The 26244-nt window shown below is 44.4% G+C and overlaps 1 protein-coding gene and 1 long non-coding RNA gene across 2 annotated transcripts in view; one reads left to right on the top strand and one right to left on the bottom strand.

The window, feature by feature from the left end:
- Positions 1 to 26244, bottom strand: part of LOC124175674 (obscurin) — a 201513-nt gene that overhangs the window by 42124 nt on the left and 133145 nt on the right. Inside the window, exon 6 of the mRNA XM_046556076.1 lies at positions 4814 to 4991. Coding sequence (XP_046412032.1) covers positions 4814 to 4991 — 178 coding nt within the window. The remainder of the gene's footprint in view (positions 1 to 4813; positions 4992 to 26244) is intronic.
- Positions 1 to 26244, top strand: part of LOC124175675 — a 153800-nt gene that overhangs the window by 17472 nt on the left and 110084 nt on the right. The window lies entirely within an intron of this gene.

The following is a 26244-nucleotide window of genomic DNA, read 5'->3' on the forward strand; positions in this document are numbered from 1 at the left end:
TATAACGTGCTCTTATTAAGGCTTCATTAGTCGGGATGGTGACCTGGCGCAGAAGTACGTATCCGAGTATAGGTATTAAAACGGTGACTGCGGTGGCATAGAGGGAGTATAAAAATGCAAAATAGCATAGATAAAAATTTCAATAAACATTGAGGGTAATGGCGAGGCTGCCCGAGCAGCGTCCGGATATTATCGGCGAGTTTTCACGACAATCCTTATATTATCCTCCTCGCAAGCTCGCGGAGCTCTCGCTGTTATATCGAGGAAAATCTACATATTACGTCCTGTGTGCGGGTGATGATTTTGATAATTTTTAAGAAGAAAAAGAAAAAAAGAAACCCCCATCGTCGTCACGAGGGCGCGAAGAAATTCGTTAATACCTGAGGTTTTTCACGCTAATATAAAATTCCGACGTGCCCGAGTTGTTCTCGTTTATTTTTTTTGAATTTTTTTTTTTTTTTTCTCTCCTTCCTCGCCAAGCGACCCGGATTACCCTCGTGTAATCTGCCTTTAGAAATTTGCACTTCACCGTCAGCCGATCGTCCAGACGGACTTGAGGGGATATAGGCGGTAGGAAAGGTCTGGTGATACGCCTTTTCATGCCGGGTTAAAAGTAGGGAGAGCTCCGAACGTGCAGAATGTAGATTCATCTGGGTGGTTTGACGCCGGTGAAAACCGCTTAAGTTCTCAACGTGACGCGAGGCAAACAAATTGTGCCCTGTATTTTCCTCGCGTGTGTGCGTGTGTGTAACCTCACGCACGTGTGGTAGGCGTGAAAAATGGGAATTACGAGGTCGCGGTGTACGGGCGAATAGAAAATAGAAACGTGAAATACTGAAAATGGAAAATGGAAATAGGCAGAATCCCATGAAATATTCACCGCCCGCTACCACGCATTTACCCGGTCGATACAGGAAAGCCAGGAAAAATCAAAACCAGAAATCGGATTACAATTGTTTGTTTTTCGGACTCTGCGCCGCAGCCGCGATCTATAATTCATCCTTCCAGACCTTTTCATCCATCCACTTTAAGCACACCTCGTAGTCAAATTCACCCCGGATCTATTGATGTATGTAAATAACTCGTAATCCTGCGCTACAATCAGCATCGCGGATGTATTTAACGCTCACTTTTCTCATATCGGAAAACCCGTTTCGATCCAAGAGAATTCCCCGCAGTTATTCAACATATTCCAACTTTTTTTCGTACCCCGCGTTATACCCGAAGTAATGAAAAGTCGAGCCGGTCAAAGCTGATCGATTTTAGATGGGCAGGTCGCTTGATATCGCGCTTTGAGCAAGCCAACATTGTGGCCTGAGTAGCCAGTCACGACTGATCGCGTTACCTCTGGCCTTTCAAAGCCCGCGATACTTCGCCGTATTGGTTTATCAATAACTGATTAACCGTAGGTGGATTCTGACGCACCTCGGTGGTGGTAAAGTCCGGTATCAATTTGTTAAAGAGTGATTAATCGACGTGCGCGTAGGCGGAAAAGCGAGATCCCTGTCAAATACGGTTTTGAATTAACCGAAACGGAAACGCGGCGAAGTTAGATCGTTTAAGGGGATGGGGATTACAGCTTGAACGGTTTAAAATTACACCCATGTTTAGGAGTTATAGTCAGGAAAACGAATACATTTAGAGCAATTTCAGTTTGAGGGCTTAAGTTTATAGTTTCAAGAACATTGTCGAATAAAAACAAGCTTCATGGTGATAATATCGTAATTATCGGTAAAAATCGCCAGCGAAATACAATGACAAGACTTGCACTATAAGAAAATGAGGCCAGGGGTGTGAAACGTAAATCGCAATACGTGGTTGTTTCACCGTAACAAATACGGATTGACCGGCGGAAGAGGTTAGTTATGGTTATTGTACGGGACGTTCGATCAGCCGACAGCTGACAAGATGCATCGGTCCTTCTATCAATCCTTTCATTGACGAGGAAAACAGTATGCGAGACGTGCAGAACCGAGGGAAACCAAAGCCTTCGCCGGGAAGTTTGAGCGATGAAAGAGGTCAGATGTTGATAAAAGCGTGGGCTAGTTAGCGTGAATTTTGACCTTTACAAAACGTAACTGATCAAAGGGTAGACCCGAGGAAACCCGCGACGACTCCTGAATGCGCGTTACACCGCTCGGACTCGCGGATCGGAGAGAGTTAGGGAGAAAGAGAGTGAGAGAGAGAGATAGTAGGAGAGAAATGGAGAGAGAGAGAGAGCCATCGACGGTGAAAACAGGCCTCGTATCGATTCTCCAGACTTCGCGTTCGCACCTCGTTCCCCAGGCACCGACTCGGAAGTCGTTCAACACACGACGCCGCCGGACCCTCGTGGCGCGGGTATGTACATACATACATGTAAGGTCTACCTAGCCTGGGTAATAACGTTAAACTACGACCTCATTGCACCGCAACCTTGTTGCTTCTCCGCCACCTTCACCGCCTCCGATATATTTCGCCACGACGACCTCTACAAGGCGTCTCTCGCTTGGATCGCTTCGGGCGCTTTCAGAGGCTCGACGTGTCCAACGTCAACGCGGCCGGAAATGCCCGGTGGGGATCAAGGTTCCGATCTACCGTCGGCATCGTTGGATGTCGTTACTTTCGAATAGTCAAAATTTGAATGTTTTATGTGATTTTAGAAAGTTTCCGGGTCGAATTCTCCTAAAGCCTGAGGAAAATGTCGAGTAATTGATTAGGATCGCTTGGAACGATTTACCCTTCGGTAATTTCAACTATTCGGAGTAACGAGATTCGATGATGGTGACTGACTCGTATCTTGTCAATAATGTACCTACTCCCAACGATTTTACAGTTTTCCAAGCTTACAAAACCAATCTGTCATACTTCACATCGTTCGATTAATCGTAATGAACTCTAGCGTCAAACCATGTGCACTTCGTGGCTCCTTGTGACAGATAAAGTCATTTGAGCCTTGTGTGGAAGAAGGTAAGAAGAATTTATTAACTCCGCGACTCTCAAATTCCTCGGTGAGAGCTCGGGAGCTTGAAGGAGAAAAGCTGTTGGAAGAAAACGCGGCGGTCCGGCTTTTTGGATTCGTACCGTGTCTGGAGCGCTTTACCACCGCATGATTTTTATGGGAGAATCGAGACAATCGGCGGTCGGTTGCATCTGGTTCGCATATTTGTCATTCAATCGTCGAACGACGCCGCGTTCCTAGGCTGGTCAGGTTTCGCCCGGCTAATAAAAAGCATCGGTTATCGTTCGGCCGAATATCTCGCTACACAGGCTGCACCCTCGTATCTCTGGTTATCCATCCTTCGAGCGTCCCGTTCCGTAGCTATACGTGTTATTAATAACCTTCCAGCTCCCGGATCTTACCGCCCCTGGGGAAAAGCGCGGACTGAAAGAAAGCCGGAGAAAAGAGGGACGTGGAAAATTGAGACGGGGTGGAGAACCGGTCGCGTGACTGTTTTCAAATTCATGTATTCCGGAGAATCTGCATATATTATACGATGACGTTCGATTCACCTGAAGCAAATTATCCGTCAAACCAGGCGCGCTCGATTGGTCAGGCAACTTTAATATTCGATGACTACCCGAGAGGGGACACTCGATTAACGCGAACGATGAAATTGTTTCGGACTATTTGTGCCGTAGTATTTGTTGAGTAATGAACGGAAGAATTCAGCCCCGAAATATCCACTTAAGTATTCATCGAAATGATTAAACTTCGATTAAGGAAGAGGGAAAAAGAGCGAAAAGTTCGGGGCAGCAGCTTTTCAATTCACCGTGATTGCTTCCAAGCCGAAGAGGAGGGAGGGAAGTCGAGCTGCTTCTGCGGGATTTGTTTAAACATTTGAATTCTGGAAAGCCACCTATAAAGGGTGGGTTGTGTGTTTGCATAGGATCTTGCGAATCTGACGTTGACCGGATGGATCGGATATTGCCAGTGCGTTATTTGACTCGGCAAACGATGTTCGGAAAGGAATTTGCGAATTCAAGCTGGCCGGGATCGGCGCGGCACTCTTTACCCGCAAATCCTCAACCCGATCTCCATAATAGGTTGATATCGAGTGTATGCAAAGTGGTACAAAATATACTTCGTGAATGCGTTTTCAAGTAATTAACAAAACGGTAGGTAAACATGGAGTTATTTATATGTGACGGTCATGTTAGAAATCGGGCGAATTTAAGACGGGCTGATGTTACAGGAAACTTGAGAATCTCTTTGAGTCATTTACTGCGGTAACTTTAAAAAGGGACTCCTAACGAACACCAATTACACTTTTTGCACGTCTACGACGGGGTGAAAACTGTGTGAAAAAATTCTCGCTCGGTTCTTCTTTCAACACAAAAACCATCCGCGTGATACCTTCAGAAGCTTGGCATAAGAAGCCAGTTGTACTAATGCTTTAATTCATTTTTTTGAATCAAGATAGGATTTTGCGGTTTTTTTTTTACTGGAATGAGGTCTAAACATGAATCTTGCGCGCTCGAAGAATCCTCCCGATATTTTGGATTTCTAGACGAAGTTTGAAAAGTATCTCGTGAATTTTTGTAAACAATCGTTGCTACGGTCTCAAATCGATATTATCGTGCATATATATACACAATTAGATAATCTTCAAAAAACGATGACAACTTTTTACGATGGGAGAACCAGAAACCAGATGTCAGGAAAGTCGGGAGTTTTCTACCTTTTGTCCAGAATAGCGAACTATTGAGTTTCACTGATTGAGTTTCAGCCACATTACTGAAATTGCCGATCGCTTACACCTGATGAAAATTCTATTCGTTTACGGGAGAAACTTCAAACTTGAGAATTATATATTTTCCTGTAAAAACTCACCTGATTCCTCCGCGAGTCGTGTCGTAGTTGAGCATGCGAGAACCATGACGCCATGTGACGTAGCCGGACGGATGCGGCACTTTGCTGACAACGCATTTCAGCTCTATCGTACTTCCGGCCTTGTAGAATTTGTCCCCCGCGGTCGCCCCGCGTTCGTCGACAATCTCCACCTTCGGCACTGCAATTTAATTAAAAAAGTCACGAGTAATTCGCTTGCCAGAAGCATTCTTTAATTTATTTTATAGACCTGCACGTAATTGTCGAGCTCACACCGATTGTTCATTGGTTTATAATTTGTAAATTGGTTCTAAGTTGTTTTATAGAGTTGTTTGTAAATGTTTGATTGATAGATAATAAGTTCAAGTTTGATAAACGACTCTCTTTTCACGGGATTGTTGTGAAAAGGGAGGAGAAGGCATTCGGTAAATAAAATGTTGTAGAAATTGAGAGGTTTTGTGAACAGTAATTAAAGTTATTTATACGAATTTCATGTCATTGATATCATTGAGTACGTTGGGATAGTTTATTTGAATTTATTATTAAATTTAAGTCGTTCCACCTCAGTTGTAAAATTTCAACAGAGAGATTCGGGCAACTTTAGTTTATCTAAAAGAAAAAGTCTTCCAGATAACTAATGACGGCTAAAGATTTCAAAATTCACAAAGCTTAAAAGGAAACATCTTGAACAAATCATCAAGATAAATCGATGAGACTTCTCGTAACGAACCAAATAATTAAATAACCGCAATAAAAGTAAGTTGAAGATAGAATTTCGAGAGGCGATACCTTCCCGTCACAATATAGCCCAACCTAAAAATGATAAAAATAAAATGAAAGATAGTCTGACGGTTTCATCCAATTTTTAACATCATCTACGGTTGTGGCGCGGGTTTTCATTTCACCGAGTGATAATCGCTTCGTCGAGAGGACCTGCAGATCGAGTGCAGGAAAGAGAGAGATAGGAAGTGCAAAAAGTGGAACACTTTTTTGAATTTCGTAAAAGAAGCTCAGCGTTAAATCGCCTTTAAAAAAGGTGCGAATGGCCGGAAACGGTGCCCGGCGCTCTTCCCTGTCCCACGCATGCAAGCCCGTAATGGGATTGCAGGATTAATTCAACGGGCAGTTTTCTCGCTCTAATTCCCCGAGGGGTTAGTTATGCCTACTTTGTATCCAGTGTTAATTCATAAATAATTCATTCCATGCGCGTAGTACGTATACAGAAGGACTGTCGCTTCACGGGCCGCCATTTCCGCAGGAACTGCCTTTGTTAAATCCTAACGAACCTGGCAGGCATCATTTCGGGAAATATTTTCACGACAATTTCGCTCTGTCTATTTCTCCCTCTCGGAATCTCATCCAGTTCATCGTCCGGTTCTCGGACCCCGAGTTTTTCGACTTCGTTTCTCATCAGGGAAGCCCTCGAGGGTTTTGCCAAATTTTCAGGCGCTGACCGTTTTTTACCGATGATATTTCCGATACGGACTATTGTTATCTCCCATTGTGCCGCCTTAGTCGGGCACGATCAAATCCCGCTTTTCCTCCTCCCCTCCCGGTTTTAGACTGACAATGAGTTTAGTTTATGATTTATGATAACGCGATATTGCTGGGTAATGATCAGAGTTTGACTCGAGTTTGGTCAGGTCTGGGTCAGGCGTGGAGTGAGGGGTCGCCCTCTGGGGGGAAGAGACGCGCTTCCGACATGAATTTAATATCGGATTATGAACCTTTCCAGAATCAAGGATCCCTTCCTTCCCAAATCGTACCTTTTGGTTGCCCGCTTCCGAGACCTCGGGATCTATTTATACAAAGAACTTGATTGGAATTTCGGGAATTCGACTGGTTTTTCTTATTTTCAAACATTAACGTACGTACTCGAAAAAAGATCCACCCTATCTCTCGTTTACAATCGAAACTGAAACACCAGGGATTCGCAGAAAATGTTCAAAGTACTTTGAAACACCGACAAGAAGGAAATATATTGTATAGATAAATACTTTGGTTAGCGAGTTGAGGAAACTGTTGCGAACTGTTTAAAAATTCGTCGGGAAACTTCTCATTCGTTCGAAATTTGGTAATAAGAAGTATTTTATCTCAAAGGTTGAGATTTTTGCGGGAACGTGTTAGAAAAATTTGCAGAAATGTTACGATCGATTTTTGAGTAATGTTGCCATGCGTTGATGCGATTAGTCAACTTTCTCTACGTACCGATCTCTTGAGAATTTTATAAAAATGAGGGAATTTGAACAAAACTCTGGACAAAATTGATATGTTTGTATGGATTCAGACCAACCAACCTCCTGAAATCTCTAGCTGCAGCAGCGAATCCGATGTTTTAGAAACTGGCTCGAGGCTTCGATATGCTAATTGGGTAAATGGTTCGAACGGGTTTTCCCGTGCCGATGCAGGCAAGCACGTGAGCATCGAAGGCGGTAGAATTTCAGGGTAGGTAAATAAATGCTCAAGCCTCTGTCTATATCTCTGCGGGTGGTAAGAGCAAACAGTGCCATGGGAGAGTGATTTCGTGTTTGTGGTCTAGGGATGCTCTTGAGCGGAGCATTGCGGCAGGGCGCGAAGCCGGTGGCGGTTCGGGGGTGAGTCGGACGTGGAAGAGGGTATCTGTTGCGGTCTGCAAACGAAGTCGCACTTAATTGGCCCGATAAAGTAGAAACCCGCTCGCACCCTTCCCACCTTCACTTTCCTCTCCTTTTTACTCCCTTTCTCCTCCGGCCTTCGTTTTCCAGTTCCTCCTTTTCCCTCGGACCGAGGATTTCGAGCCAGCGACGGTTATTCGAGTTCGAACCTCCGTCTGCAGCTATTCACTCGGGGGATGCCGCGGAGGAACGTGATCCTTCTTATTGACGGCGTGTGCAGGCCGCGGTAATTGGCGGTTTGATAAACGATCGGGAAATCCCGCCGATCGATCGGACGACAAGAGCTTCAACTTGGGCGATTTTTAAGGGACGTTTTCGATCCCTCACCGTCGGGATCGTTCCGACGATTTGTAGCTCTCGATTAGCGGCTGACGCCGGAGGAGCCGTGCAGTAGGTAGCGAGAGAAAGTGAGAGAGAGAGAACCGAGGGTGTTTCTAAAAGCGGTTCAGTTTTATTGGCCGTCGTTAAGCAGTCGTTGAACAGCGCCTCTCGGGCATTCAGATCAGCTGCTTGACAAATCCGGCTCGCGGCTGCGGAGGTGAAATCGCGAACGGGTCGGAGAATTCTTTTCGGTAATAAACGACGACGGTCTCTCTATCGGAAGACAATTTGCTAAGAGCCCGGAGGAGAAGCACTCCTGTGGGACACAATAGGTGGACTCAGGGAAATAAGAAGCCGAGTTTCGAAAAGTTCGGGTCCTTGGATGAAACCGAACAAACGAACGAACGGAATCGGAGGCGGAGGTGGAGGTGGAATCGCGTCGAAGTGTGAGCCGGCAGAGACGTCGAAAGTATAAAGACCTGGAACGGGGTTGAGAACGTCCGGCGAAGTTGGACGCCGATATCCTCCTTCGAGTGAAAACAATCGCGGCCGCCTGATCAGAGATTCCACTCCTGGACTCCTATTTTCTTTTCCCCACTTTTACCACCGCTGCACACAACCCCGTCAATATTCCCCCCGATGCGACGACGCGGCCGTTCTCATTCGCCACGTTCGATATACGTTCGCCAAGCGGAGGAAAAAAGCTGTCCTCCAGGCTAGGCAGGAATTTCGAAGGGCGAATAAAAGGCGTAATTAAATAATCCAGGACCGGGACCGCCCCTCCTGGTCCTCTTAGCGGTAATCAACCGGAGATTAGCATAATTCATTTTCCCGGTGAGTTCATTTCGCCGGCTCGCACGTATCGCGTCCTCTCTCTGCCAACTCCTCGGCACTCCTCGGTTTCAGGGATTAACGAGCGAAGCCTTCCCTCGCAATTGCGATCAATTGCGGCCCTCCTGGACCCGCAACCTGCGTTTTTCCACCTCTTCAATATTCCGAACACCCGGGCGAAGCGAGTCTTCGTCGTGATCAGCTCCGAGCGCCGAGGATATAACCTAGCGTCTCAACTTCTTCCAAGTGCAGAATTTTCTTTATTACTCACCGAGATAATAGTTAACCCGGTAAGCTTTTAGCAGATTGTTTCTTGCCGTCAGGCAAAAATGGACGCCGGCTTGCTGCCTGGCTGCATCTTCGACGCTCTCGTGATCAATCCTTAAGCCTCGTCGCTGCGAATGACGTTTCGAACGGCGAACTCGCTGTTCCTGCATCCACCGTGCATTATTATTCGCACGGATCGATGATTTTGTGTTTCATTCGTTCTTTTTAAAAATTTTACCCATTTTCGACTTTCCGGACGATGGTGTTCATTTTTAGGTAAAACGCAAACTTTTTAACTCCTCAGCTGGAGCTTTTACACGGTTAATCGTGATTCTGCCACTGATTGCGAGAGAAATTTATAACCGTGGTTGCCTCTCGGTCTTTGATTAATTATTTTTATTCTTTAACGCTATCGGGAAAGACATGAATTTTGCAACCGTAACCAAAAAATCGAGTATATCCTACGTTGTTATTTTTTGTTATGTTTACTCGTTCTGTATCTCGCTGTCGCCATTGCGATCATGTAATGCTAGTGAAAAACTGTAGCGAGTGAACTGAACAAACAGATTCGATATTTCAATGACCGTTAAAGCTTGGAGATAAGATTACACTGAGATTCGAAATGGCTGATCTAAAACGATTCTATCTAAAGGGTTCGAAACTCGCTTATCCAATTGCAATCTTGTCTTTCTTGCTATGATCAGCAACGTTAAGATACCGCTTCCGTCAATTTTCATCCACTCGGGCAGTCTGATTGCCAAAGTTTAACTTGTCGCATGTTCGGTTACGCAACGCCAGTCAGCCTGCAGAGCGATCAGTCTGCGCGCTGAGTGGAAAAACTTCCGACGTTTTCAAGTGCCCAAGATCGATTGGATACCGCAGTCAAGTGACAAGGCCGCGGTTGGCGAACCTACGCTGTGCAAATGTCAAGTGAATAAACTGACGTCGTTGTGAGTTTGGACTCCTAGGGGTCGGACGGCGTCGAGGTTTCTTCGTGACTCCCGTTTCCTCTATTCCATTTCACAATCTCCCGTTCCATCGCAACGTCAAGAGAATTAGTCCGATCAGGTTTCGGTGTTCGATTCGAAAATGAGAGAGCGGGTATAATTCCGTCACTTGATAACTTTTGACGCTGGTGGGTAAGTTTTCCTTAACATGATCCGCGAATATCGTCCTCCGCGAGTTTCGAACACAAGAAATCTAACGCCGGATTTTCTCGTACTCTCCTCTATGGGTATACCTGTACCTATACACGCCTCCTCCGAAATCCCACATGATCTAAATTCCAGAGTCTGCAACACCCCGGGATTGTACAGACGCGGCAGTATGCATGGGAATCACGTTGTTGATGTACGGTGAAAACGGCCCCCGATCCAACACCCCGACACATATGTGGCCAAACGAGCCTCGCTCGACCAACTGCTTCCATCCACCCGGCTCTCTGCCCTTTTCAGAACCTATAATTCACCCCTTTTTCCTCCCGGAGGAATCCAGGACACCAGCTAAACGCACCGAGGACAATTCAGCCGTATTTTTTCGGCTTTTCAGTGCATCGGGTCTCCGACGAGTGCACGAAGGCCACTCTTCTTGCCACTCGCGAGTTTCACGGTTCTGTTTTTACCTCGAGGGAGGCGAAGGGTGTTTCGAGTCCTGCAAAATGGCAAGTTTCCACCACCGCTCTTCCGGCCTGACTTAATTAAAATATGGAGATCAGTGTCTAAATCCTTGCATTGTAGCTTCCTGTCGGCTGCAATAATAGCGGATAATACATCGCTGACCGAACTCGGCTTGGCTACCCCCTCGAAACAATGAATTTAAATCCTTCGGGGTTCGAGTTTATATACCCACGCTGTCTCTGCGAAGCCCGCCGAATAATGGGGCGAGTCTAACCGCGAAAACTGAGGACCGATGCTCGTGTGGTGCTACGTTTTTTCGTTTCGTTTTTCAATTCGCTATCGAGCCTTGAGCTGAAACTTTTCGGAAATTGCTCCGGTAATATCTGCCTGATTTTTCCTCCAAATTGATGCGACGAGACCAGAATTTGACCAGGCCGTTTGGTCCCGGTCCCTCACGGGATTCGACCCTTGCTGTCGTTGAAGGTCGGAATGTGTTGCGAATGGGTAACTGAACGGAGGGTCGGCTTCGAGACTGACTTCAATGGTCAAGACCTGGTCGGTTGCTAGCGGGCAAATCAGTCGAACATAGACTCGCGTCCTCCGTCGTCTTCACTCGGCCTGCAAATTTCACCCCGTGCCGGAGAATTATGCAGGAAATCAGCAAAGCCTCGGATAAATGTGGCCGCGATTGATCGGCCGGTTATTGTAATCAGATCCAAAGTTTTCATGATCGGAAACTTGCATCGATGCGACGCTTCTCGTTCGTTTGAAATTCGCGCTGCTTTACCGGTGCGGTTATAACGGAGACAATCGTCCGCTGCAGAAGAAAAACAAAACGGACCAGCATAATTTCAGAAAAAGTGAATTCGGACAAGCAAAGCGAGAGAAGCGGGTGAAACGAGAGAGTCGAAACACGATCCGCTGCAGGCATGGCTGCAGGTCGGTTCGTTCGAAACGAGCTGCGTTTATGACTTAATTCCAGCAGGCGTCCGGCGTGATTAGCTCCGGCTGACTCGGTCTGGTTAGCTGATTGCTTCGGCAATCATTATCTCCATTTCACGCCCGGCGACTCCCGATAGCCGGTACATCTCTCTCACGCCGAACGAAATGTTTCGATCGATCCCGCATTGTCAGGGCTGATCTGGTGGTCACCTGCGACGTATAAGGTACGTACGTCTAGACCGCACTCCGACATTCGGTTGCGTTGTCCCAGGCAACGCGGTGATTCTCCGTATTATACACATCCGCGGCCGCATTTCAAATTCGGAGAAGTTATATTTCGCGTTACGATTATCGTCGGGATTGAAAAATTCTGGTATGTTTGAGAAACCTGCAGATGGATCTGCGATTACTGAACCGATTCACGAGATTATGTAAAGAAAACTCCTCAGGCAGTATTCGAAGAGATATTTTCTATTTCCAGAAACAAAAATGTGCTGAATTCACCACGAACGTGGCAGTAAAGTGTGTCGAAAGAAATGTTTTTTTTTTTCTGATTCAAAGAAATGTTATTCGTCTGAAAAAAATAAATAGCGAGAACAACGGCTCGTGTTATTAGAAGCGGCAAGAATTGGCAAAACATTTGTTTGTCTCATTTGATCGCCAGATTTGGTAATTTCAACCATTTTTTTCTTGTTCGTTATTTTTTTGAAACTTGCTCTACTCGATTTGTAAGCTGCATCTAATTCGGCGCAACACACGGTTTCTTAGGTACAAACCGGGTTCAGAGAACCTGATATAGATCAAATCAATTCATTTGCATTCAATATTAATTCGATTTCTCATTTGCCAGAGCATTTGGTTCCCAATCAAATCATATTTTCAATTCGTTAAATCAAGTGCACTTTTTTCCACTGAATCGAATATTTTATAACGAATAAAATGAACTGCTTATACTCGTTAGTTTATGTGAGAGAAAGTAATGAATAGATTCAACAAACGCAATCAATCAAAATTTCTAATTACATGTGTAAATATAATGATACTTTATAGTACAAAATTACAAATTCATTCATTTGAACGAATTTATTCATTTGAATGAATTTCTCTGATTCATTTACCGATACTGAACTTTATTTGAACATTGATATCGTTGGCTACTGCTGGACGAAATTCAGCCTAAACAAACAGAGCTCTGTCAACGAGCTGCTTTACTGTGACCGAGGAGTTGAGGTAAATTTTACGAACAGCACACGGAAGACACGGGTTGCGAAATGGTGGAAATGAAAAAAAAAAAAACGAAGAGGATCAAACAAAAAGGGGGAAAAAAGGGTGAGAGGGATGAAAAACACCTCGAAGCAGAATTTCCGCGCTCGTTTAGCCCGCGATCGACTTACACCCCGTGGCTGAATGGAGAACCTTGTTCCATTGACGTCACGGCTCGCTCCTCCGCTTCAATTTCGACCCCCGATCCCGAGTCGCCTAGATTATCTCAATTAGAGTTGGCCGGCACACACCGCTTAGCGATGTGCAATTCACGCCACACGTTGCGCCCCGGTTACAACGTGCCGACAACACAATGCGACAATAGCCGATACGCCTATTTCCGGTTAGAACAACGCCACTTGGGTGTGCGGTGCATGCATTGTGCCTCGCCTAGCCGGCCGAGGCTTGCAAGCTCCGGGATTTTCACCGAGGGTGAGAAGACCGGGTTCACGTTTTTGCCGCACCCTCCGCCGCTCGGACGCTGAAAAGCCGCGGGCTAAGCAGCGGTAAGGTCACCCACGGAAAGGATCGCGAACTGTACGATGCTTGAAATTCGCTGCGAATAACTCGGCGTGCGGGAGGAATCGAATATCAGGCACACGACAGTTATTCTCTCATTTTGATCGATCCGTTTAGTTTGACTCAGATTTTCAGGATCGTCATTTCAATCTCGATCCGATTTCCGCTAAGAATGATAAAGAATAAACGATTTTCGATTATTTTCTCTTACGAGATTTTGAAATAATCGCTTATTCGATCAATTTTTACCGCATCAATTGAGTCGTGTTCGATTATTTTTAGTCTCGTGGCCATTGCTTTACAAATTTGGATATGTCATAGTTCGCATGACGATGTGAATTTCTTTCGAACCGAACTAATTACGTCTAAGAATTTTTTCAGTACCTTCAGTCGTTATAAAAAATACGCTAAAGTGCATTGTTACACGTGAAAAAGTCTGATGTTTCTTAAACTGATTTCCATTTCGAGGTAGAACCTCAGGCACTGTCAAAAAACACGTTTCTTCATATTTTCCGCTCTGGTGTAATACGTAAGGACCAGAAAATAAATTGTTTTTATTTGTTTGTACGAAAAGGTAGGCATTTCGAAATAGGTTCCGAAATCTTTACGGTGGAATGAAAGTGGGGTTGTACAATCGAATCGGTGTAATAGGCATACTCCAAAACATTGACTATTTTGCCTAAAAGTATTTGAATAACTTGTCTCTTTATTTTTTCATAACTCATTGCTAACCGAAATTCGGTGAATCCGTCCATTCATCTTCTTTATTACTTTTCGGATTTTGTTCCTCTTTGCTGTTTTTTTCTTTTTTTTTATTTTTTAACCGCTATTCTTTCATTGAGAAAAACAAACAGTTATACAGAAGCGCCATAGCACGGAATAACTCGTATATGCAAAGTAACTGCGACGGCGAACGTGTCCGTTGATATAATGAATATGCATATATGCAGAACGTTTAACGGTTAGAAATTGATTTTGCAAAAATAGTAAAATCTCGCGGTCACGTCTCGTACTCTTCTTTCTCCTTGCCTTTCCTCGACCCATCGCTTGTAGTTAGATTAGCATCGATTTAGTATTCTTTACTCCTCTTGCGCTCCCTTTATTCGTCAGCAGTTATCGCGAAAAGACGCGTACTCGCTGCTCTAAACCTGCATCGCATTTTCAAACAAAAATGAGTTTTTCAACAATATAAACACGTTTTTGAAACTATTTTAGCCACAAGGTCGTTTGAACATAATCTCGTTCTTCAATTTAACAAATGAAAATATGACGTCATTACAAAAATGTCATTAAAAAGTTTGTGCAATTTATCCTCAAACATAATAACATCATACAGCTTTGCTTTGACCAAACTTTATGAGAAAACTTCGAAAGCTGTCTTCCAACGAGCTCGTGAAATTCTCCGTGTCGATCCAATTGGCGCGTGGAATTTAATCACCGTTTATTAATCACGCAACCAAAATGGCCGCCTGATCGTGAATATTGAACAATTTTCGAGCCGCCTCAATTCGTCCAGTTTTTCAGTCTCGCGAGTAACCGTCGATCCGTAAATTTAGCCGGTCAACGAAGGGGCGGAGAAATGACGTGGGACGGTTTTGGCAGCCGTACAGTTTAATCTGACACCGAAAATTCAACACCTACTTCTAGTTGGGTATTTAGTGGAACCTACCGAGGAAGTTCAATTGTTTGCGGAAATTGGCCCTGAGCGTGAAAAGCCACGCCACGGCAGAACGTTGTACAATTCGAGCTTAGAAACAGTTCGGAGTAAATTGAACGCGGTTTACTGTAACCAAATCCACCCCAAATCCACCCCAAAACCATCCGGCAGCTTGTAGCGCCTCGGTCAAGGGCTGACCGATCAAAGGTGGGTTGCACGTCGTTCCAAAAACGCATTGCAGCGAATCATCCACCTTCCATGATTGAAAAACTGCAGGGAGAATAGCGAATTGCGAACTGAAAAAAAAATATATGGGGAATTACATGCGAACCCAACCAACTTCTGACCCTAACTATTTTTGATTTTGTTGAAAATCTTTCTACAATTGCCCCAGCTCTGAAACAGTACCCTAAATTTAAAAAAAAAAAAATTTTCTCATCGACAGGTTGATTATTTATAAATATCAAGAGTGACTTTGAATAGGACCTGTTATAAAATTCTCGAAAAAATAAAGATCTTGCAATGTTTCGAACAGAGAATACACTCTCTGACAATTGCCGTTAGAATTTTAAAACAGATCCATTTCAAAGTCACTTTAAATATTTGTAAACAATTGAATATAATAAATCGAGCAGTCGAATAAAAAATCTGAAAAAATCGGTGTACTGTTTCAGAGGTGGGACAGTTGCAGAATTTTCTTTTAAACAGAAATGGTGAGGGTCAAACGTTGGTCGGATTCGCATGAAATTCCCCATATACATATACCTATGAATGTATAATAAATGCAAGCTATGCGAGGAGTAAATCCGCCAAAAGAATGCAATTCGTCGATTCAATTTCAGTGAATTTCTGTCGTTTATTTATTTATTTTTTTGTCAATGGTTTTCCCTACTATCTACCGGTTGAAAAATTCTTCACGATCGAAACTGTCGGCCGTCAATTGGGAAACGAATCGGGAAATGCTGTCCGCCAGGCACGTCAGTGCGAAAAATGTTGACCTGATGTTTTGCCGTCACCGAATATTACTCCGTCTTCCTTTGTTTTAATAATTTTTCATTTCAACGTGTCAATTATTTGTTTTTCTTTTTTTTTCTTTTTTTCCGTTATTCCTTTTTTTATTCACCTGATATTGAATCCGGGATGGTTTGCAAAAGTGAACACCGAGTGCGCCTGTTGCGCGACGGGAGATCCCGGCATATTGCTGTTACACTCGGATGGAAACCGTGAAACGGTATGGAAACGGAACGAGAGGTAAAATTTGCGGTCAAAGTCTCAGTCCCCCCCCCCCCCAACGGCTGGTGCAATATAATTGGTTGCTTTTCCGGGGAAGGAATACCGATGGAATTAAAGTTAATTCCTTGTCGTGAAACTAAGTTCAAGCCGCTTCTACACACCGAGGTAAGAAAGGCCGGAGGGGGTGGGACGGAAATCCCGGTGTAATCGCGGCTAAGTAATCTCTCCTTTAATTCGTCGGAATGATCTTTAATGCGCCACTTAAGTCAATGCCTCCGCGGCCCGGGCTGGGAACCTGAACCTCGGCTTGCGGAGCCGGGATATCGAGGGGGCCGAGATAATGTCGAACATTACGCCGCAGACCCTGTTAACCCGTGAAAATTCGGGGAAAATCACGAAATTATGGAAAACCGTGAGGCTCCTCGGGCTTGCCTCGATCTTACCGCGACGCTAAAGACGCCTGTAGATACCCATCGCTCACGCCTAATCCCCTCGATCCAAACTGAAACCATATTTTCGTCACACCACCGCCTCGGATTTCTCCATTTTCCCCATTTCCTCAAGTGAAATCGACCTGCATCTCCGTTATTGACGCATTTTCGAGCAGAAATCTTTTGTAAGTATCGAGGATTCGATCAGGATTAAGTCTGGCTTCCCGTATACAGATGCCTGGTTCGGAATTCCTCAGGCCTCAATCGGTGATCCCTGATAGCAAATATTTCGATTTTATTTCAGAATTTCGCTGAATCTTTCAGGCAAAGTCATTCCGCGAACATTGAGGAGAAGTAACGAGGTTTCGATTGGGATCACACCTGGCTTCCCTGACAATTACGCCTGATCGGAAACTCGTCAGGCCCTGATCGGTTAACCCTGATAGGAAATATGGTGAAATAACGTCAAGACGACCAGTTTCTGTTGTTCCGGGATATTCTCCAGCCTTTTGGGCCAAGTAATTTCGCGAACATCGGGGTTCGAAGGCTGGAATTTCGGGGCCTGGTCGTGTTCTCCTGTAATCAGAGCTTTTCACGAGGTTGAGGCTTAGCCCTCGAGTGTACGGGCAGCGACGCGAATTCATTCGAGACACTTAGCTGCAAAAGGGTGGATCAATGTTTGAAATTTAGTGCGCAGAACGCGGATCAGTTGGAGAGAGCTGCTTCTACCTTTATACTTATACGTGACGTCAGACACGAATTTTCCTCGCTGGAAAAGCAACGTGTAATAAATACGCTAGGAGGATTATGGATAAGCCTGACTACGTAATAATGCATGTAAATCCAGGATTCTTCGCTATCTTTTACTCCCGTCGAGGTTCAGGATGCACTCTACTCTCCCGACTCACTACTTCATGCCAACTCCATGAATGTACAATCGCGCTAAGATGCATCTCGACATCCGGGCTGTCGGAATATCTCTTCGAATCAATCGCAGAGACAGAAATCACAAATTAAATTGTAAGTTGGATCAAAAATGCCCTTGGTGATATTTAATGCAACGGTTCTACGACGTACTCAATTTTACGGCTGTATAGTTGATATCATTTTTGGAAACTCACGTAAATATATTGACTTGTTTAAAGTCATTTATTAATCCATTCATTTCGTTAAATTATGATTTTCGACTTTGAAACATAACTTTGATGGGCTGGGATTTCGAAATTTTTATCGATGGAAATCGCCCAATTTTATTTCAAACACATATGACTGTAGGTAAGACTCGTACGAAATTTCAGGTTTTCTGAAGAATTATAAAATTGGTCGAAAAATAAAAATGCAGCTTAAAGGCAGTAGTTTGAGTTGATTTCCAGATTGCTCGTACTTTTTTTAAAATTCGTTTGCCAACTTTTTCCGCCTTCTCCGCGCGGAATTTCAAAAACATTTCAAATAATCACCACTCCAATATTACAAAAACAAATGAGAATCTTAAACGACAGGCGGAGGTACAAACTTCGTGAAAAAAACCCTGAAACAAAATTTTCGTTGCGGAAAACTCCATGAATCTTGTAACGAATCACAAATTTCTTGATACAAGAATCAGTATCACCGATGTCTTATACCGGGCTGAAACTAGGACATACAGCTCGGATCGAAACCGCGAATTACACGCACAATCGGGCCGCTGAAAGAGGCGGTGATTAAAATACGACAGCTCGAAGGCGATATCGCAGTGAGAGTACCTAACTCACGGTAGGAGGATTATAGGCTGATGGAAGAAGTGCATGAAGGAGTAAACTAGATTCCACTTGATACGCGAAGCCTCCCGACGCCGGGGCGCCTTTGAGTGAGAAAAAAACCGGCGTCGTTGAGACAGCGTCAGGTATATACATGCATATACATCGTATATATGTATATATACGTGAATACATACATATATATATATATACATATATATATATAAGAACAGGAAGGCAGTGGTGGCGGTGGTGTAAATATTTAAAATTATGCTACTAACGCGTAGTTTCTGCTCCGTGTCTTGGAGCCCCGCGTGTTACACTGTCGGATAATGGATTCCGAGTGATAAAATAAATTTGTACTTTGAAACGGGGGGGATGGGTGGGATGCATGCTGCAGCAAAGCGTCAGCAGCAGCATCTTTCAGTGGGAGGAAATTATTACGTGGCAGCCATGTTGCAATGAATAATTTACCCCGAGGCGATGATATCCGGTATGGTCGACGAATCTTGAAAGCAACAGTGCCGAGCTCCCCAGCCACGATTTCGAGATGCATCGGAGACGAATCTTAAAGGTGTGTCGACGTTGAAGATGTATTCAAATTATAGTCGAGTCGAAAGAGCTTCGAGAAGAGAAACATGATGTAACGATGATTCGAAAATTCAACTGGAGTTAATCGAGTTAAGTTTAGTTGAAAGAATATTCTTTTAGCATCGTAAAAATCGAAAAACCATAAATTTCAGCTACAATATTGAGGACTCGAAAGCGATTCTATTCAAATCGCATCGTTCGACAGGTTTTAAGCGAAACGATCAAATTCCTCTCATGATATTAAATCCAAGTAACTTCAAGTTCACTTATTGCTAGTATACTCGATTCTTAATTCGTAAAATTTTCGGGTCAACAATTTTTATCACCGAACCGTACAGCTGACACATTATCAAAATCGCTGACGATGATTTACACGGTGTGCATTAGCGTCCGAAACCGCAGTGCAGTTTTTCACCAGGTGCGCAATGTTTCGTTGAAATTTTCCCTCGGTGCGGTGGATGCAACCCTGCACACGTTTCCTGCGGCCGATGAGAGAAGTGAAACTGCGAAAAATACTGCGGCCATAATTCCTGATGCCCCGGGTAACAACCGCCGATGCTGCACCTCTTCTCCATTGTCGAATGGTCTGTTATCACGTGACAGCGTTACGACTCGCCACAGCTTTCCGTTATTGTATTTGCTCGACAGTTTTACGTCATTTAGGAATAATAAATTCACGCAGAAATCTCAGCGCCTCTACCTTTCACGAAATAGAATTTTTTCGTTTCGGAAAATCCATGATCTCATGTACATAATTGAACGCACAATTTCTGCTGGGATCTCGAAAAGCCAGTCGACCTGAGTCGAGTGAAAATTTGAGGAAAAAACGTAATTATCAATTCAAAGACGCGCAGTCAAGACAGAGAAGACATTTTTCCTTCTTGTCAGTATCCGGAGGCCGGGGAATGTTATTAATAATCTCTGACTTGGGCATCTCGCGAGATGAATTTCGCTTGATAGTTTGAAAAGTGAACCCACTTGCGCTCTCTCGGTTGCTGTAACTGCGAAAAGCTGCATCGCGTCTCGAGTTCCTCTTTTTTTCTCGGGACTTTTTCCCCCTTTTCATCGTTTTTCTCATTCCTGCTTTTCAAGACTGCGCTGAACCGGTTAGTGCGAGCAGAAAGTTAACGGCTATCGAGCATGATGCTTCTTTTTCTAGGCTTCAAGTGAATTTCCTTCAGATGTATATAACTCGGAATACGCACGCGACCAAGCTGGAGAAAACTCGGGGGTAGGTTGAATACTGTAGCGAGCTGCGAGGAACTCTCTGTCATACTAACTCGAGAAGTCCCTACATGTGTAACATTATTTATTTCACTTGAAAAATAGGGAATTGCCTTTTATTTATCAAGAACATCCGTGAAAAGCGAAACAAAGATTGAAACATCAGCCATTGCTTGAAAATCGATTTATTTTCATCTGTATAAATCATCAGCGGATTTTGATGATGAAGAAACAGCTCAACGCTTTCTTCGTATTTTGCTAACGAATTACCCGAAGACTTGTGTTCTCTGAAATCCTTACCGAATGTCTTTCGTAGGTTCGGATGATCCGACTTACCGAAACTCATTACTCGTATCAATTAGCGACGCGATTTACACGAGAATCACAGCGATATCTGTGGTAGGGATTTTCAGAATCGCCACCCTCGAGAAGACAGTCTCGGAGAAGCTTCACGTTCGCTTCCAAGTAATGGCTTGTGAAACGTGCAGCTTGGGCTATAGGTAGGAGAGCATCGTTTTCCTGAAGCAGACGTTCTTAGGTACCGACACTTGACTTAAGTACAGCGCTGCCTTAACGAGCATGAACAATTTTCTCCTAATAAACGCTTTGAACTAGGTTTGCGTTATAATAACGGTGCGGCTCGCGTCGGTAATGAGGATCCGGTGATTCTCGAGATGACGTCGAGGTGTGTTATGGGAGAAGATCCGTCGCATAGTGGAGAGGGGAAAACGTGAAGGAAAATCGAACAAATAATCACCAATCTGGTGATTTTTTCAAGAGGTTTGAAGAAAGACGGAGGCCGAGCGAGAGAGAGAGAGAGAGAGAATGACGAACGAACGAATGAATGAATGAATGATACTCAGTAGCTTTCTCAGCTATTTGTCTTACGTAACAGTGTCTTACAAACAATTCAACTAATATGTTATAATTTTATAACACATTCTTTTTACGTACGCTTAAGTGTTGTAAGTCTATCACACTGCTTCAGCTTCAGCTGTAACGCGTTATACATTTTTATCACTTCGTACAATACACTTCACTAAGCACTTCTTGTTCTTCGCAATTGTACGACAATAATTCCCGCTTGTCTTGTTCGTCTTTTATTCATATATCTCCTACTATCGTCATCTTATTTCCTAATTGCTTCGACATCGTACCTGTAACCAGTTTAATAACAAACATATAAACATTACAATGCTCTCTCTGCCTTATGGACACGAACTGTAACGCATGCAGCATTCTTTTCACCTTCGTATACCTATCAGATTACAATATTACTCGCACGGCCCGGTTGTGTGTAACTTGCAGTTTAGTCAGCTGAGTTTCAATCATACTTGATAAAATCGTAGCACAATACTTAAAGTCTGGTGCTGTGATAGTTTTGTAAACAATACACCTAGTATAACCCGATATGCCGTTACCAATTCTATTTAAGAAACTTACTTTTTCCCCTATTTTTTTTTAACATATAATCACAATATTCCTCAAATCGGAGTTTACTGTCAACAATTACTCCAAGATATTTGGTACTTTCCACACGGTTCAACATCGATCCATCTAAACATTGTAATGTGACGTTTCTTCTCCATTCTTTTCTTATACTTCTAGTTATCATGAACTTGCAATTAGTTTTAGCAGCGTTCATTTTTCTCAGATAGCGAAATAGAGAGAGAGAGAGAGAGAGAGAGAGAGAGCGAGAGAGATAGAGAAAGGGCGGGCACGTCTGGTAACAATAGACGATAAAAGATCTCTCGAGAGTGAAGATTCTGAAAAGGAAGCATCTCGCCATCCCAAGAAGCCATGAGCCGATTCCTAAACGGTTAATGGATTGCCGGAGAAAGTTCGAGCCCGGAATTTTTCCGGCCGATGTAAAGAAGGAAGAAGAAAAGGGATAAAAGCAGGGTTGGGGCGGAGGACCAGCGCCTCAGAAACCAATATTATTCGAACTGGCGGACGTACCTGCCGGAGCTTATCTATGAAATTATCCGGGCGTTGAAAAGGACGCGGACTGGTTTCGCGGGTCGTTACATCCCCGCGCCGGAGGCGAGCCCGAAACGTGGTGGTAAACGACCGAGGTCTCAGGTTCCGGAGATCTGCCGCGGTTTTCGGCAGCTGTGCGGATCCGCGGGTGCGAAGGTTCGACGTGAGGTGAAAACTAATCCCTCCGGCGTCCAGTTCTTCCGGCCAGAAAGGCAAAGCCGCCAATTTAGTTAACGCGGAAAAACGGGAGGTTGAACGGGGGCCGGAGGATCCGGATGACTTGCCGTACTCACGGCTCAATTCCAGAGCTTCAAAAGACGGCCGGGTTTCAAGCCGAAGACAACGAAGGTACTCGAGCGGTTCGCCCCCCTTTACAACCGGCCCTTGACATGATTTAATCTGGCCTCGGGAATCCGAGTCTTGAATTAAAGAGACAACCGCCGTTTCTACGTCGCAGCGATGAGGGCTCCGAGGAACGGGCTATAAAACGTTGTCTGTCCCTCCGACTTTTGCCCTACCGGCCCTTGGAGGAAGTATAGCCCGTTTTTAGCCCTCCTTGCACCGACTAGACTACGCTTGGTCGATATCTTATTCCTGGCCTTCGTTTACCCCGCGGAACCCGGTCTTTGGAACTCGGGCTCGCCGCCTTGGACAACTTGACGACTTTTTGCTTCGCCTGGAATGAAAATCTCGATGGTAAAACGGAAGTCGCATAAATATTCATGCTCTAGGAATTAAGAGGTTCCATTTTCTGCGCACTAAAGCAAATAGAGAGAGCCGAAGAACCGGTGCAGATGAATGCAACTTTCCTAGACTTTCCTACAGACTTCGCTTCTTCATCGAGAAGCTCTACGTGTTCCATCGGTGAATCTGTTTTTATAGGCGTATAAGGTACTTGATTAACGCGGCGCTGGGTATCTTCAAGTCAGCGATTCCTCGTCAGTCGACTATCGCGTGTGAGCTTTGAAACTCCGATCGAAGGATCTCGAAGTGCTCAAGGGGTGAATAAAACGATAAACCATTCGTTCAGGGAAGTCATGAATTCAGCAGTTGGAAATCGAATTGTACGGCACACGGACTCAGAAGGCTGGAATATTCTTCGAAATAACGTTAAATCAATCGTGATAAATTTAAAAACACCAAATAATTTCAATTCCGTAACATTCTATTAACCTCCAATCTTATCATCCGCTTTCATCTATTTCCAGTTTACCAAGCGATTTCCATTGGCTTTCATCCAACGGCGTAGAACGGTCGGAAATCAATGGAAATGACATGAAACTTTGGTTTAAATCAATAGAAATCACTCGACGCCAATGCTAATGAATTGAAATCAATCGTTTGGTTTCCGAGCGAAAACAGTGGAACGTATCATAATATGTACGATGGTTAAGCGAACGGATAAAACGGGAAAGCAGGTGGAAAACGACCCATCGAGGTTCTATCGAACGGTAGGAAAACAGGAAATTCTACACTCGGACGGCGATGCTCTAGGTTGAGCGATTCCGAGTCAAACGATTCATTGAAGGCTTTGTGCGACTGTAGGACGGCGAGCGAATGGCGTGCAATGAGCAATCTGGCTTTGAGCAAACGAGCTTCGTAATGAAATTCGTGTGTCGATCGTTTCCCAGGCAGATGATGATCGCTGCTGACAGTCAAGAGAGGTGAGAAAGTGCACCACAAGTTCGTTGGAAGACAAGGTGACGATACGGATACATCATTTCACGGAGACTGTACGAGGAGGAGGAACTCAAATGGATGAATTGATAGAATCTGGCCCGCTAAAATTTTACCAAATTTGTCTATTAATTAATCTTTACGGTTTCCCTTTGAATATTGACTAATCCTGGCGACACTCTTGTCGAGACTTCAAGATAATTTTGATATCGTCTCGAATTTTTTCATCGTGATCTTGTCTTGTGCTCGCCTGGAAAATGAAGACAAGACCAGGACGAGACCAAATCCGGTCTTGTTCTCGTCTCCAGCACTATTTGACGCTGTCAAGACACGTTGAAATGGCGGTTAGGATTGCTTAAGAAGACCCTTTTCCGGAGAGTGGATTCCGGATGCATCACGAAGAGCACGCGAGAGCCGAAATGCAGGTTTTTAGCAATCTGCAGTCGGCCATTTCTCCACTCTACCCATGATATTTATCCATCTGCTTTTCCGTTTCGAAGCACAATACTAGGTACAGTATATCTTGCGCTATGCAAAAGATCCGCCTGCTTGCGAAAAATATTCGCCGTCTGCCGGTTGACTTTTGCCCGAACAATGTTGCCGGTGCGGAGTGCAAACTGGGAATTGGAGACATTGACTGGTGACGTCATACGTTACTCCTATCGCTGGATCTGGGCCACGTTTCGTATGAGGAGCGTCGTCCGTTTTACCTACTTCGCGTTTATACGTTTCACCTCGGCAATCCTGTACATATATATATATCTATATGAGCTGAGATCTCGCTGTGCCGAGAAAATATTCGAATCGTATATTCACTCCGAGGCTCTTTCTCGCATTTTGTGATTTTGTTGGCAGGAAAGAAATCCGGGACACAACTTATACATGAGTGTAACATAGACCAGAGACCTCACCTTACATACCTATTTATTGTTATCCATGATAAGAAAGCTCGGAGCACGGTAAGAATCGTCCGTCAAGTTAAAATAACCCATGCACAAGGTGAATGAAATTTATCCAAAGCTCGCGTTTCGCTTCGAGGCTATTAGGACGGAGGACGGTCGGAAAAAGCTTCGGTAGCCGGTGAAGCGGGATAGAGAAATACGATGGGAGAAATTGATCGCGAAATAGTGTCGACAACTCGACCCCTTGGCTTCGCGCGTCCGTCACTCTGACGGACATGGCGTGACTGCTACCGAGGAAAAAAGCTCTTATATATATAAAAGATATATGTATATACACATACAGTTGTATCGAACCGATCCTCGATTGGGCCTATTTATCCTTTTTTTATTCCCGCGCGCAGCTGCAGCGTAGCCCTCCATATTTTTACACACGAGGCGGAAGGTTTACTGTTTTGTTATACATTTTTTAGGAGATACAGAAACTTCCGCCGGGTACCCGGCTAACGAGTATTTCATTGTCGAAGTTTATATCCAGCCAGAAACTTGAAAAATATTATTCTAGACTTAACACAACCCTTGGAAGCGCGAGTTATCCTCGAAGATGACACGCCGTTCGCCGAGGCGATACATTCAGGAATGGCAACAGACGGGGGATGATTTTTTTTTTTTTTTATTATTTTTGTTATTATACTTTCTTTTCCTCGCACGTTTTCTGCCGGTTTGCCACCTTAGAATACACTTTTTACAACTCCCTGGGAAGCGAGAGGGAGGGCAGAGCATGGCAGAAAACGGAGCCCTAACCCGATCTTCGCGTTGTCGTTAAAGCGGCTGATCCGTATCCCCGGTGAAAGAATCATAAACTTTCCATTTTTTTTCCTATTCATTCGCAGCGAACTGTTACTTCAGTTCTTTTTTTTTTTTTTATTTTCGGCCCCTCCCTCTCCATCGAAGATTGACAACCTGTGAGACTTGGTTATACGTTTTTTTTCGGCCTTGTATATCCTGCTCTTCTTTCCTACTTGTCGTTTCGTCGTCGAACGAATTCGCTTATAAAAAGAGAGAGAGAGAGACAGAGAGAGTAAAAAAACTTTCCTTCGGTATCGAGGGAAGAAGGGACCTGTGAAAACAAGCTCCTTCCGTTCGGAGTTCCGAGGACTCAGGGCGGAACGAAGACACGAAAAAAATATAGCGAATAATTTAGCGACAGGACATTCGTGATACTTTGAGGAACGGATTCAACGGCGCGTAAACGCCAGATGGTCCAGGAACGACTAGAAACTCCATAATCCCTGATCCGGACCGTCGGGATGCCCGCGGCCGCCTAACGCCTCTCTTATAATTCTCAATTTCCGCAAGCCATAGGTTCCACTTACGAGATCCATTTATATAGAAATATATAGGCGTCTTCGCAATCCATCGCGCGTCTTTGCGCGCAGATTGGTGGATTTGTTAGCGGGTCGGAAGTCGCGTGTCGGCGGTAAGGAAGGAAGGGGGGGGGGGGGGGATGAAACGCGCGTACGTACATCCGGTACAACGACATAATAACAAATATGGAGCACAACACGGATTCCGGCTTATTCTCATCCTTAT

This window comes from Neodiprion fabricii, chromosome 2, assembly GCF_021155785.1.
Source record: "Neodiprion fabricii isolate iyNeoFabr1 chromosome 2, iyNeoFabr1.1, whole genome shotgun sequence".
In the NCBI taxonomy this organism is placed as follows: Eukaryota; Metazoa; Arthropoda; class Insecta; order Hymenoptera; family Diprionidae; genus Neodiprion; species Neodiprion fabricii.